Source organism: Fringilla coelebs (genome assembly GCF_963513975.1).
Source record: "Fringilla coelebs genome assembly, chromosome: Z".
NCBI classification, from domain to species: domain Eukaryota; kingdom Metazoa; phylum Chordata; class Aves; order Passeriformes; family Fringillidae; genus Fringilla; species Fringilla coelebs.
This window is the reverse complement of record NC_140031.1, coordinates 65036494-65050750: the sequence shown is the minus strand read 5'-3', so window position 1 is coordinate 65050750 and position 14257 is coordinate 65036494. Positions and strand designations below refer to the sequence as shown.

The window sequence follows — 14257 nt, the reverse complement described above, 5'->3', positions numbered from 1 at the left end:
CATCTATCTATTAAGGGCAGAAAGAGTCTAGCCCATTATTTGACAAGACTCATTTAGAGGGCTTTAAACTATGTTCAGAGAGGGAAGGAGATGCAACTAGGCTCTCCAGAAATAATCCCATGGGTGGTACACCTGAGTCCAGGGTGAAATCAGCAGCCCAGTTGAAGTGCATGTACACTAATGTGTGCAGCATGGGTAACAAACAGGAGGAGCTGGTAGCCATAGTACAGCAGGAAAGCTGTGACTTCGTTGCCATTACAGAAATGTGGTGGGATGACTCATATAACTGGAGTGCTGCAATGGATGGCTACAAGCTGTTCACAGGAGACAGGAAAGGGAGCAGAGGTGGAAGGGGGTGGCTCTGTATGTTAGGGGGGCTCTCGACACCACCGAACTTTACATTTTTGATGATAAGGTTGAGTGCCTATGATTAAGAATCAAGGGAAAGGCCAGCAAGGCCGACATCCTGGTGGGAGTCTGTTATAGACCATCCAGCTAGGATGAGGAGGTGAATGAACTTTGCTATAAACAGCTGGAAAATGTTTCACAATCACCAGCCCTTGTTCTTGTAGGTACTTTTAACCTGCCAGATATCTGCTGGGAACTCAACACAGCAGAGAAGAGGCAGTCTGGGAGGTTCTTAGAGTGTGTGGTTCTTTTTGTCACAGCTGGTGAGTGAGCCTAACAGGGTAGGGACAATGCTAGACCTGCTGTTTGCAAACAGAGAAGGGCTGGTGGGAGATGTGGTTGGAGGCCACCTGGGGCACAGTGATCATGAAATTACAGTTTTCAGTATTTGGTGAAACAAGGAGGGGCATCAAGTCCACACTAAACTTCCAGACGGCAGACATTAGCCTATTCAGGAGACTCATAGACTTCCTTGGGAAGCAGCCCTTAAAAACAAAGGGGTCCAGGATGGATGGGAATGCTTCAAAACAAATCTTGAAGACAAAGGAGCAGGCTGTCAAAAGATGAGCCATCAGGGAAGACAACCAGCCTGGGTGAACAAAGAACTTCTGAAGGAGCTAAGGAAAAGAAAGTATCACATTTGGAAGGAGCATCAGGTGTCTCAGGAATTGTTTAAGGAAGTTGCTGGTCATGTAGGAAAAAAATTAGAGAGCCAAAAGCCCAGTTAGAACTCAATCTGGCCACTTCTGTGAAGGACAATAAAAATATTTTTCTTAATACATGAATGGCAAAAGGAGATGCAAGGATAACCTCCATTCTCTATTGCAGGAGGGAATTTGGTAACTAAAGATGAGAAAAAGGCAGAGGTACTTAACACCTTCTTTGCCTCCATTTTCAACAGAACGGCAGGTTGCCCTCAGGACAGCTGTCCTCCTGGGTTGGCAGATGGTGTCAGGGAGCAGAATGGTCCCCCTGTTACTCAGGAGGAGGCAGTCAGAGACCTGCTGAGCCACTGGATGCTCACAAGTCTGTGGCCCCAGATGGGCTATCCCAGGGTGATGAGGGAGCTGGCAGATGAGCTTGGCTCTCCATCATTTACCAGTCCTGGCTCACTGGGGAGGTCTCAGATGGCTGGAAGCGGCCAATGTGACACCCATCCACAAAAAGGGTGGGAAGGAAGATTCAGGACACTACAGACCTGTTAGCCTGATCTCAGTGCGTGGCAGGACTGTGGAACAGATCATCTTGAGTGTGGTCACATGGCACCTACACGATGGCCCAGGCTCAGACCCAGCCAGCATGGATTTAAGAGGGGCAGATCCTGCCTGACCAACCTGATCTCCTTTGATAACCAGCTGACCCACCTGGTGGATGAGGGGAAGGCTGTGGATGCTGTTCCACCTGACCCTCAGCAATGCCTTTGACACCGTCTCTGCACAGGACACTCCTGGAAAAGCTGGCAGCCCATGGCTTGGACAGGAACACTCTGTGCTGGGCTCAGAACTGGCTGGATGGCTGGCCCAGAGAGTGGAGGTGAATTGTGTCACATCCAGCTGGTGGGCAGTCACCAGTGCTGTCCCTCAGGGGTCTGCGCTGGGACCAGTCCTGTTTAACGTCTTCAGTGATGATCTGGACGAGGGGATCAAGTCCAGCATCAGTAAATTTGCAGATGGCACCAAGCTGGGAGCGAGTATTGATCTGTTAGAGGGTGGGAGGGCTCTGCAGAGGGACCTGGACAGGCTGGGTGGATGGGCCGAGTTCAGCGATAGGAGGTCGGACAAGTCCAAGTCCCAGGTCTTAGACTGAGTCACAACCACCCCCTGCAGCAGCACAGGTGGGGGAAGGTGTGACTGGACAGTGCCCAGGCAGAAAGGGACCTGGGGGTGCTGGTTGGCAGCAGTGTGCCCAGGAGGGATCAAGAAGGCCAGTGGCATCCTGGGCTGTGTCAGGAATAGCGTGGCCAGCAGGAGCAGGGCCATGATTCTTCCCCTGTAGTCAGCACTGCTGAGGCAACACCTCGAGTGCTGTGTCCAGTTCTGGGTCCCTCAGTTTAGGGAGAATGTTGAGATGCTTCAGTGTGTCTAGAGGAGGGCGGCAAGGCTGGTGGATGGTCTGGGACACAAGCCCTGTGAGGTAACTGGGATTGTTTAGCCTGGAAGAAAGGAGTCTCAGGGAAGACTTTACCTCTCTCTACAACTGCCTGAAAGGTGTTTGCAGCCAAATGGGGGTCGCTCTCTTCTCCCCGGCAACAACTGACAGAAGGAGAGGACGTGGGCTTAAGCTGCGCCAGGGCAAGGTAAGGTCAGACATTAGGAAAAAATTCACTGAAAGAGTGGTTGGGCACTGGAACTGTCTGCCCAGGAGGGTGGTGAATTCACCATCCTTGGACGTGTTTTAAGAAAGGCTGGATGTGGCACTCAGTGCCATCGTTTAGTTGATAAGGTGGTGTTAGCTCATAGGTTGGACCTGATAACCTCAAAAGTCTTTTCCAACCTACTTAGTTCTGTGATTCTGTGATTATCCCTAAGGATACTTCTCTTTTCCCTTTGTTATCCCTTTCTCTTTGGCTCTATCATTTGTCTCTTCTACTTTTTTTTTCTCACACTTGCCCTTCCACAGTCTTCCCACACCCATTTCCTCTCTCTGTGTTCTTTACCCATGTGTGGTGCACCTTCTGCCTGTCTCAACAGCCTCCCTCTCACATGCATCCTCCTCACTCTCATATATTTCCTCTCTTGCATGGATTCTGCCTGTCATGCTTACATTATCTCCCATGTGTGCTTTTCCTTGCTTGCTGTTCTCATTCTCTGGCACTCCCCTTTCTCACGTGTATTGCTATTCTTTTTTTTGTCTTCCTTCCTCTCTTGCATCCTTTCAGTCTCACAAAATTACCCTTCCTGTTTGCACTTTCAATGTCACTTGTGCTTTCTGTCTTGTCTAGTGTCATTGTTCCCTCTCTCTCGCTGTCACTATAGCTTTGTCTTGCTCCCTCTTTTTCTCTAGCTTTCCCTCTCTCCTCATTCCCTCTTTCTTATTGTCCTCAGTTCCCCCTTACCTCTTTCAACTCCCACCCCCTCTGCCACTTGCCTCATCTTTCTCACACACTTTCTAATAGTATATGATTTCCTTCCTTCTCACCTGCCGTGCTTCTCCCTGTCATGTGCTTCCCCTGAACTTTTCATGATTTACTGATGTCATGTTCTGCTCACCTTGCACTTTCTCACATCCCTTCCCCATCTTCACCTCATCCATATTCCCCCTGTCACACACATCTTCCCTCATGCTGTCATTCAGTTTTATTGTCTGTCATTCAGTTTTATCATTTGTCTTGGACATGCACTTTGTGCTCACTTTGTTTCCCTTGCATGCTTTGTCTTTCCCTTGTACTGTACTGTTTCCTTCTTTTATCTTGTGTTAAGTCTTTCTCTCTCACTAATCTCCTCTCTCATGCTTTCCCACCTTTCTCACATTTTTCCTCTTGGATTTCCCTCTTCGTAGCTTGCTGCCTTCCTCTCTATTGCTCTCTGTCCTTGTCCCACTTGCTGCCCTTCACACTTCTTCTAGCTTTACATCTCTCACGGTACGTTTCCCTCTCTGTCATACGCCCTTACTGCTGTCCTCAATGTTCATGTCCTCTCTCTTGAGTGTGCATTTTTTCTCTCTTGGATGCTCTTTGACCCCTTCTCTTTCTATCTCTTGCTTGCGCGCCTTCACTCATTTGTATGTATTGTCTTTCTCTTGCACACCCTTGCCCTCTGCCCCTTTGTTTTTCTGCTGCCCACCTTTCTTGCATTGCTGTACAATGCACACAGTTCTCCTCTCCTCTGCTTGTACTTCCTGTCTTGCTCCTACTGTCAATTTCCTGTTCTCCTTTCCTCCCTCTCTCTTATGCTGCCCCTTTTCATCTTTTATTATCACTTTTGCTTTCCCTTCTCCCTTCTTTCTTTCTCTTTTTTTCCTTCCCTCTTGCACATGATTTCTTGTTTTTCTCCATCTTCCACACTCTTCCCTCTGTAATGCTCTTTCACTTTGCTACCTTGTAGTTTTCTCCCTCGCATGCTTCATGTCACTCACTTGCACCCCAGCACATGCTATCACTCTTGGTTGTACTTCTGGTGTGTCTCTCACTCAGTAGCACTCCTCTCACTGTCTACTTGCTAGTTCCCTCTTTCTTTGCATTTCTCTCTTCCATAATTTAATTCATCTTGCTGCCCCCTCACTTTCCCTCCAAAATTCACCCCAACACTGCCTCTCTTCCTTCCTTACTCTTCTTGCCTCTCACACACCTTGGCACTCACTGGCATACACAGGTTCTGTCACTCCCACATGCTCCTTCTCCATCTGTCTCTGCTGGGGTCTTTCCCTCTCCCTTGCACTCCCTTCACCCCTCTCTGGACATCCCTTCCCTCCCACCCACTGTACCTTTGGCTCCCCCTATCAGATGTCTTTCACCTTCTTACCCTCTTACTTTTCCACACACTTCCCTCTATCACTTTCTTGCTTGCTTTCTCACACTTGCCTCACAGGGCTTCTTCCCTTTCTACCGTGCTTCTCTTGGCTCCTGCTCTTCTGCATATGCATTTCCCTATCCCTGTGGCACTCCTTACATTTTTTTTTTCTTTTTCTTGTGGGTTGTCTCACATATTTTGTTTCTCTTTTATACTTCATTGTCTTGAATGCTTTCTCTTGACCGCATTAATTTCAGTTGAACTGCATCCAAGTCTCTTTTGCTTATACTTTTCTAATTCCATGCACACTGCCTTTTTCTTACCCGTGCCTTCACTTGCTCTTTCCTTCCCCTCTTCTCTTTTGCTCATGCTTTCTGTCTCACTTTCACACATTCCATCCCTCTTTCACACATTCCATCCCTGTTCATTTTTTATGCTTTCCTTTTAGTTAATGCTTTCATTTCCTAGAATTCTCTTTCATGCCTTTACTTCGTTGCATGTGCTTTTCCCTTGGTCTGCTGCAGTTTTCTTTGCTTGCTCTTGTACACTTTTTTCCCTTGTGTATACTTCCCCACCCTCTCTGCCTCATACTCTATCGTTGGTTCCCTCATCTTTCAAGTTTCTACTTCCTTGCATGCATGCTTTCCTTCTCTCTCTATGGTGTGTTCCCCTTTTTCTGCATGTGTTTCTCCTCTCTGGTACACTTTCCCCATCTCACAGTCTTATGCTTATTCTCATTGCTTTTACTTTCCCTCTCTTGGGGACACTTTCCCTTCCTTATGCAGCCATTTTCCTCCCTTATTGTGCTGACTTGGAAACTTTCAATCTCATTTTCTGTATTTTCCTGTTCTGTCACATGCTTGTGATTACACATGAGTATTCCTAATAAAATTATCTTCTATGTGAATTCTCTCTATTTTTTTTCATCCATATCCCCCTGCCTTTTCCCTCTCTGACATTCTTTCTGTTACACCTTTCCTCTCTCTTGTGCATACACTCTCTCATTTTCTCTCTGGTTTTCCCATATGCTCATACCCACAGACACATTCAGTGTGTGTCCCTGGTATGCTTTCCCTCCTTTTCCCTGTAGTTTTTCATCTTTCTCTCATAATTCTCATATTTCTCTCATGTACTTTCTCTTCATCAATTTCTTGTTGTATCATGTGCATTCCCTCTCTGACAGGCTCTTTCACTTTCCCATGCACATTTTACCTCTTCTTTGCTTAAGTACCCCTTGTCTCTACTGTGAATGTTTATCATTTTACACTCTTGGTCTTTCTCAATCAGCATATGTCCCCCTCTTGTCCTTCCCTTCCCTTCCCTTCCCTTCCCTTCCCTTCCCTTCCCTTCCCTTCCCTTCCCTTCCCTTCCCTTCCCTTCCTTCCCTTCCCTTCCCTTCCCTTCCCTTCCCTTCCCTTCCCTTCCCTTCCCTTCCCTTCCCTTCCCTTCCCTTCCCTTCCCTTCCCTTCCCTTCCCTTCCCTTCCCTTCCCTTCCCTTCCCTTCCCTTCCCTTCCCTTCCCTTCCCTTCCCTTCCCTTCCCTTCCCTTCCCTTCCCTTCCCTTCCCTTCCCTTCCCTTCCCTTCCCTTCCCTTCCCTTCCCTTCCCTTCCCTTCCCTTCCCTTCCCTTCCCTTCCCTTCCCTTCCCTTCCCTTCCCTTCCCTTCCCTTCCCTTCCCTTCCCTTCCCTTCCCTTCCCTTCCCTTCCCTTCCCTTCCCTTCCCTTCCCTTCCCTTCCCTTCCCTTCCCTTCCCTTCCCTTCCCTTCCCTTCCCTTCCCTTCCCTTCCCTTCCCTTCCCTTCCCTTCCCTTCCCTTCCCTTCCCTTCCCTTCCCTTCCCTTCCCTTCCCCTCCCCTCCCCTCAAAAAAGCTGTGAAGAAAGTTGGGAGCAATATTCTGATACAATGCATGAATGCACAGTTCACTGAAAAAATTATTCCATTGCCCCTTTCTCTTCAGTACTTTGTATATTCCTTCCTATTTATTCTGAAACAGATTGGAGCATAGTACCAACTTTTTTTCCTCTCTTAAATGAGCAAGAGCTGCGTGATGAGGTTGGACTCTGTGTGGTTTATGCTGCTGCTCAAGCAGAAGCAGAGTCATTCAGAAGAACACTACTGGAAAGAGAGGGTCATACTTGCAGACCTTTGCTTATATACCTCTTTATTGTACCTCTTACACCTCTTTACCTCTATACCTCTTATAACTATTTACTGTAGCAATGTTTCTAGATGTAACCTGTACTTTTGCTGGTATTGGCCTAGTTCTACTATTCTTACAGGTTTTTTCTTTTTGCACCATTAGTTTTGTGTTCTCCTTTGTTCCATGGCCAACATAACTGCTTGGTTCTGGTAGCTGTGGATAGGACTGTACATGACATACTGTCATTCTGCATTTATCTAGTATTTTTCTGTCTTCTTCTCTCACACCTTTCCTTGAAGTTAACAAATTCTTCCTGAATGTGTGTGTTACTGGGATGGCAGGAGTAATTTGAGGAGAGAGCTGTTATTGTATTTAAGTCATAAGTTTAAAAATAGTTACTGTAGTGGAAAAATACAAGAAAGAATTGAGTCTCCCCTCAGTGCAGAAGAGTGAGCATTGCTTTGCAGAACCACAGAACACCCCAGGTTGGAGATGCCCTTAAAAGTTCATCTGGTTCAACCTTTTTTGGGAAGCAGAGCCTCCATGAGATCATCTAGCATGCTGTCCAGTCTTGTTTTGAAAATTTGCTGTGATGGGGATTCTACCAGATCCCTGGCAAGATTGTATCTGTGATCGATTGTTCTCACTATAGTATATGTCTTTTTTATACTGAAATGAAACCTATCCCAATGCTACTTGTACCCATTGCCTGTATTTTCTCCATGTACCACCTGGTGAGTAAAGCACCTCTGTCCTTTGTTGCCATCTTGAAATAATAAAGTACAGGAATTCTGTGATGAAGTCTCCCTGAGCCTTCTCCATTAAGAAGAGACTTAACTTCTAATGTCTTATGTTGTACAGCTCTTTCATGCCCTCCTGTCCATCATTAGAGCCCCTCCAGCCTGTCCATGTCTTTCTGGAAGGGTGGGGAACTGAACTGAACATGATACTACAGGTATGGCCTGACAAGCACTCAGCAGGGCTGGGATAATCGCATCTCTCCCTGCTAGGAGTGCCCCTGAGAATGCAGCCCAGGACATGATTCGCCTGTTGCTGCAGCAGTGCTCTGCTGACTCATGTTTAGCTTGTTGTTCCCCAGTACCCCCAGGTCCCCTTCAGCAGTGCTGTTTCCCAGTCACATGCATCCTAGCCCGTAACCCGGGTGCAGGACTTTGTACTTGTCTTTGTTAAACTTCATATAGGTCTTAATAGCCTGACCAGATCTCTCTGTAAGGCAGCTCTCCCTTCTACTCTGTCAGTTTAGTGCCAACAGCACATTAGCAAAGGTGCTTTTGGTCCTACCATCTAGACTATTTATGAAAATGTTGAGCAATTTGGGGCTCATTAGCATTCACTGTGGGACCCTACTTGTGACTGGCTGCCGCAGTGAGTAAAAAACACAGATCACCACCCATTCTGGCCTTGATGGCCAGTTTTCCTATCCATACTTAAAGAAATTGTGCTTTACCTTTCTAGAAATGCCTTGTGTCACTGTCAATATGTCTTGTTATACTGGTGTACTTTAACATGTTACATTTGAATTTAATTGAATAACTTGGACACTAACAGTCTGTGTTAAATTTCTTCAGATCCATCTGTCAATAACAATTGTCAGATGCAGTTTTTCTTTACACCTTTAGCTAAGGTCATGAAGAATAACTGTTTATTTATCAAGATGGGCAGGAAAGCCTACAGATTCACCTTAACAGAAAATCAGCCTATATATTTCCTTGTTATTCCTTGCATGTAGGACACCAGTGTAAAAGGCTTTAGGTTTTTTTCCTGCTGGAAATCTTATGAAGTGGTCAGTGAATTTTGGAAGAATACTCACAGAAAACTGGTGCTGGGCTTTGAAATACTTAGGATTTGTGTTTGGCTTGTTAGGATGGTTTGGTTATATCTTGCTGCAGTAAAATCTGGGACAGTGTCAACAGGAATAGGCTGGCTTGGTTTAGAGGTTTTTTGGGTTTTTTATTGGGGTTTTTTTGGTCTCTTTTTTTTTTTTATTTGTTTGTTTGGTGTTTTTTTTTTTGTTTTGGCTTGGTTTTGGTTTTTTTCGGATTTTTTTGGGTGTGTGTGTTTTTGTTTTCTGTTCTTTGTGTGTGTGGGGTGTTTTGTTTTGTTTTGTTTTGTTTTGTTGGGGTTTTTGTTTATTTTGCTGACATGAATCTCACAGCACAACTGATTATGCCAGCAGTGAGAAACAGAAAAAACATCAATACAATTCAATTTTTCATACTCTTGATGCTGAAATCAACAGAATTTAAGTGTTAAGTCCTAATAGCTTTTCACAGCTAAGTCTTTGTGAGAACTTCCTGAACCCTGTACTACAATCCACATATGCTGCAGTCCCCTGTAACTTACTGCCACAGACACAACTTTGCTTGGGTAGTTGTACCTTCTCTGCTTTTCTTACTGGGAAAAAGAATGCAGAGGGGCAGAGAAAAATCAGTCATCCCCGAGTTCCTCATTTCCATGGCAGCAGAATACACTTTATAGCCCTTTTATCTTGCTGGCAACCACCATTTTTGACATCTATCCATTGATAGGGTGTGGTGACAAAAATTGTGACTTCATAGCATTGAAAATGTGGTTCTGATTGGTAGTTTCTACCAGAATTAATCATGTGAATTTCCAGAGGACTCTTGGTTCCCCGGGAACTGCTAAAAATATAAAGTGTTTTTCCATGAAAATGCAGGATTGTGTTCTATAATCTAAAATAGTGTTGTAGAATTATACTAAGTGAAAATGGGACATGTGGGAGATGTAGCAAATTTGTTCTTGCTGCTGAACTGATTGATACTTGCTTATATCAGAGAAATTTCTTAGACATTGCAGATACTCTAAGATGTTGGAGAAATTTGGAGTACTACACTGTTTCTGAGTGCAACCCTTCATTAGTATATATGAGGCAGATGAAAAAAATGCCAAGTATTTTTCAGAGGGCACTAAACAGGGGGATCTTTGAAACTGCAGAATGCCTAGAAAGAGAAGTGCCACTTAATACTGTAGAAGATGTTAATACAGTAAAAATTGCCTTCAAATAGGCAAATTCAGTATCTCCAGTAGGAGATAACTTAGGCAGTGATGTTCAGCTAGAAAAGGGGGTCATGGGGGTGGAAGGGCAGAAACGCTAGAGGGTAACTTGCATTGAAAGGACTCAGCACATTCATACTGAAACCCTCCAGACCCTCCTCTTCCAACCCCAGAAGAGCGACAATATGCTTGCATATTTTTATACTGTTTATTTGGTATGGTATGTTGGAAAAAGGGTTGGAACACTGTAAACACTGTAAAGTTTATTTTAAAATTCCTTGTGGATGCATTTGTAGGTCTGTCTTTGGAGATGTTTTTCTTGATTTTTAAGCTACAAAACTTGTTGCCACCAGCTGCCAAGTATTCTGTATAACTAAGAGACATGTTTTCACAAGAAAATAGTGGTTTGGTTTTTTTGTTTGTTTTGTGGGGTGTTTTTTTTTGTGTTTGTTTGGTTTTTTGTTGTTGTTGGTTTTTTTGCATTGTAGTTTTTTTCATTTTGCAAGCCTTATATTACTCAGCAGCACCTTAGAGATGGATTGAGACATGAAATATTTGTTGATGAAACATCTGTTAGGGTTTAGGTTATCAAAAGAAGTGATAAACCTATTAATATAAGAGTTTCTTGGGCATATTTTACTATGCATTAAATATTTTCCATTAAGAGACAATTTTTGCTGAAAGTCAGTGTTTTCTACTTAATGTTTGCGTTCTAATTACAGCATGTTTAGTGATTTTAATCTGTAGTGTTCTTTGCTTCAGAACTCTCCAAAAACATTGTTTTTTCCTGGATCTCACATGGCGTTCAGATATGCTTTGTCATCTGTAACACATAGGGATCTCTTTTTCAAGTTCCCCTAAGCTAACTTCCTTGATGAGCTGATTATTAGAAGCTGAGTATTCCTTTTTCTTACTCCTGCATTGTGCAGAGGCCTTAATAGTGGGCTTTGTCAGAACAGGAGGTAGTTTATATCTGTCTGTGCTCTTCTTTAAATAATGAACGGTATTAATTGCTGAAGAGACGATTCAGTGTGGATTAGTTACAGATTGATACTTTAGATGTGTCCTGTACTCTTCCATTCTTTTAATTGATACAGCACTGAGAATTTGCAAGGCTATTCGTTACTGGCTGGTCCAGATCATAAACATGAGGATACATGAGTGGCATCCCACAGATAGCTTTCTCTGTTCTTCTGGTGAATTAATTTGGAGTAACTCAGAAACCGGCAGAACTAGCTGGATTGTCATGGTCATGTTATCTGTAGCTGCCTGATCCCTGGCTGCTGCCTTCCTTGTGGCCTGGAGATGCTGTGTGCACTGTGTCTTAGAATGAGAAGAAGGAGCACTCAAAGGGCATTACTACTCACTGTGCAAATTTTGTCCCTGACTGAAGTAAGAGGAAAGAATGATGATGTGCTTGAAGACCTAAGCTGTTGCCTTAGGATCAGGCCAAGTGGGTCTAACTGCTTCTGCTCAGTCACTCCAGTGCTCTGTCTGCAACAATGCATGTGTAAATGCTTTCACCAGCTCTGAGATAAACCCAGTTATTCTGCTGTTGGATCCCACTAACAGTTTAACTTTGTGGGTACAGTGTGCTTTTGCTGCCTTCTCTAAATTGCACCACTGCATTATACAGTGAAACTGTCCAAGTTTTCCCTCTAAAGGTATGTGTCTGTGTATCTTGAGAGGTGAAGTGAATGCTGAAAGCTTTTGTAAGTAGAGGTATCCTGTAAGTAGAAAACAGCTATTTTTATGATATCAGAATACAGAAAGAATTGTATCATTGACCTGGCAATTCATCTATAGGGTCTATCAAGTGCATTTTTTAACTCTAGAAAATATTTTTTAAAATGCCTGTTTGTCTGATCGAAGAGCCGTTTCCTCTGTTTATTCAGTGGCCATCTGACTATTACAAATACTATTTTTACCACAATACTGTTTTAACTCATATCAACATCAAAACAGCTAAGACTGAGTGAACTTCACTTTGTTTAATCCATTTATTTCACAAAGTGAAATAAAATCAGTTATTAAGCATAAATAAAATCGGTTATTAAGCATAAAACCGGTTATTTACACAAGCTCACTGAAGACTAAGATTGTTATGCAGAAGCAGGGAGCAGTCTTGTTCACTCCCAAGTCTCAGTTTTCTTGGCTAAGCAGCAAAGGAAATAGTTTTCTGTGAACTGAATATATGTTTTTCAGTCATTCATGCCTGCTGTTTGTGATTTTAAAACTCTTCTTTCAATGCCTGCTCTTCCTTCTACTGAAAGCCTTGGGAATTCAGGTCTTGACTTCACTGGAAAACAGTGTATCCGAGTTATTTTTATTTGAAGAATAAGAAGTTTAATGGTTTAGTGAAAATACTGCATTCTGTAGCTTCCTTAGTCATAAGTAACTAATTAACATCTTGCAGAAGTGGTAGCCATGTTAAATTTTTATTACTTGGAACAAGATTAGACTTAAAAACTGGGAGGAGCAGAACAGATTCTCAGATCAGGATTTCGCTGTAAAACATTTCCACTCTTTGCCAGTGTGTTCTTTTGGGAACTGCTTATGTAAAATATTTTGATGGGGAGAGGAAAATGTTCCCTTATTATTCCAGTGAGATAGTTTTTTTCCTTCCTTTTGTCTGAAGGGGTAAACATATGAATTTAGTGTGAATTAATCTCTGCAGATATATTTTGGGGAAATTGGACAGGGGCCAACCCAGCATTGCTTTGAGTTGGTGCCTCAGGAGAGGGAGGACAATCAAAGTGCAGAAAACCTTTTCACTTCCATTTTCATCACCCACCAAAATACATTGAGGTGGCAAATATGGTCCATGTAGGTTACATGGGGCAGCCGTTTCTTGGGATGCAGTGGACCCAGCTGAGCTAAGCAGCTGTGACAGGAATGCAAAGTATCACTCTGTGAGTCTAAGAATGTGGTATTCTTTGGAGTTTTAATGTTAGCTTTGCGAAGTTTTCCAGTAGCAGAGTTTTTACGTTGTTTTGTACAGTGTTGCTGTCAATGGGCAGCGGTGCACTCTGACAGGTTTTATGCCCTTTACAAGGGGGCTGCATGCTCCATCTGATTGTCTGTTGAACAGGCTAGGAAGTTTTGTGAGGAGTACTGCTGTCCTCTCTTCCTCCTCCCATCCAGGTTTGGTGGTAAGGCCAACAGGAGACAAAGCAGTCTTGAAACTGCTTAATGGAAACTGTGACAATTAGAATAAAATACATTAAAGTACAGAACAATCTGAGTGTGAAGTGAACTACTGGGCACCTTTATTGTAATCTATGCTTACACCTGACATACACATTATAGGATATATAAAGGTCACAAGAACAAATTCTATTGGTTCATCATTGCATTAACAATCAGTTTTCTAACACAAAATGAAGATCTCTGAATGCTCCTTGAGTTGTGAAATAATGCTAAAGAGGGGAGGAACTCCAGTGTCTTTTCTGAGTTTGCCTGAGAATGACCTCCTCTGTTTTTGTTCCCAGGAATTCTGCAGCAGTGGGTCATGGCTGTTTCTGCTACGCTCTAATGCGTTCCATTCCAGTTGCCGTCTACGTTGTTTTGGTGACAGGTCTGCGCTACCACCTGTTCATATGGAGCGTCTTCTCGCCAAAGCTCCTGTACGAGGGAGTGCATGTGTTCATCACAGCTGCTGTCTGCCTGTTCTTCACAGCAATGGATCAGAACCACTCTTTCAAAGTGCAAGACTGAAAATGGGCGTGTGGTATGTGATTCTGCATTGCAGTGTCCACTGTGCCACTGGATTGGAAGAAGGAAAATACTGGCTTCAAATTGTTGTAGAGATTTTGAAGAGTAAATTGTTAAATGAGTTGTTTATTTTAGTCAAGATCAGTCTTGTGTTAAAGCTGAGCTTGCTTTAAAAATGTTGAATTGAAATAAACTGTCTTTTCAAGGATGCCTTTTGTTCTATAGCTGTCATTATAGCACTTCCCAAATAACAGAATGGTAATATTACGTGTTTTGAATTTAAAAATATACATCTTGTTTTAAATACAGACCAGTGCCTCGTAGGCACAGAAAAAATCCTGTGTGCATATAATTTTTTTACTTTCTTAGACTACAGAATCCTAAAAATGTGCAGGATTTCTAGGTGCTGTTCACAAGATCCTGAATCCATTAGCTTCAGGGGATTTTTGTGTTTGTTTTCTTTCTAGTGGATGCATTGAAATTTTTATTGTACAAACATCCCAGGTAAGAGAC

General features: G+C 43.4%; 1 protein-coding gene across 3 annotated transcripts in view; it reads left to right on the top strand.

Annotated features, from left to right (window-relative positions):
- The window catches only part of PIGG (phosphatidylinositol glycan anchor biosynthesis class G (EMM blood group)), a 79538-nt gene extending 65586 nt beyond the window's left edge, over nucleotides 1-13952 (top strand). For all 3 annotated transcript variants that reach the window (XM_084225818.1, XM_084225817.1, XM_084225819.1), the window contains one exon: nucleotides 13522-13952. In XM_084225818.1, coding sequence (XP_084081944.1) covers nucleotides 13522-13747 — 226 coding nt within the window. In that variant the 3' untranslated portion in view covers nucleotides 13748-13952. The remainder of the gene's footprint in view (nucleotides 1-13521) is intronic.
- The last annotated feature ends 305 nt before the right edge of the window (nucleotides 13953-14257 follow it).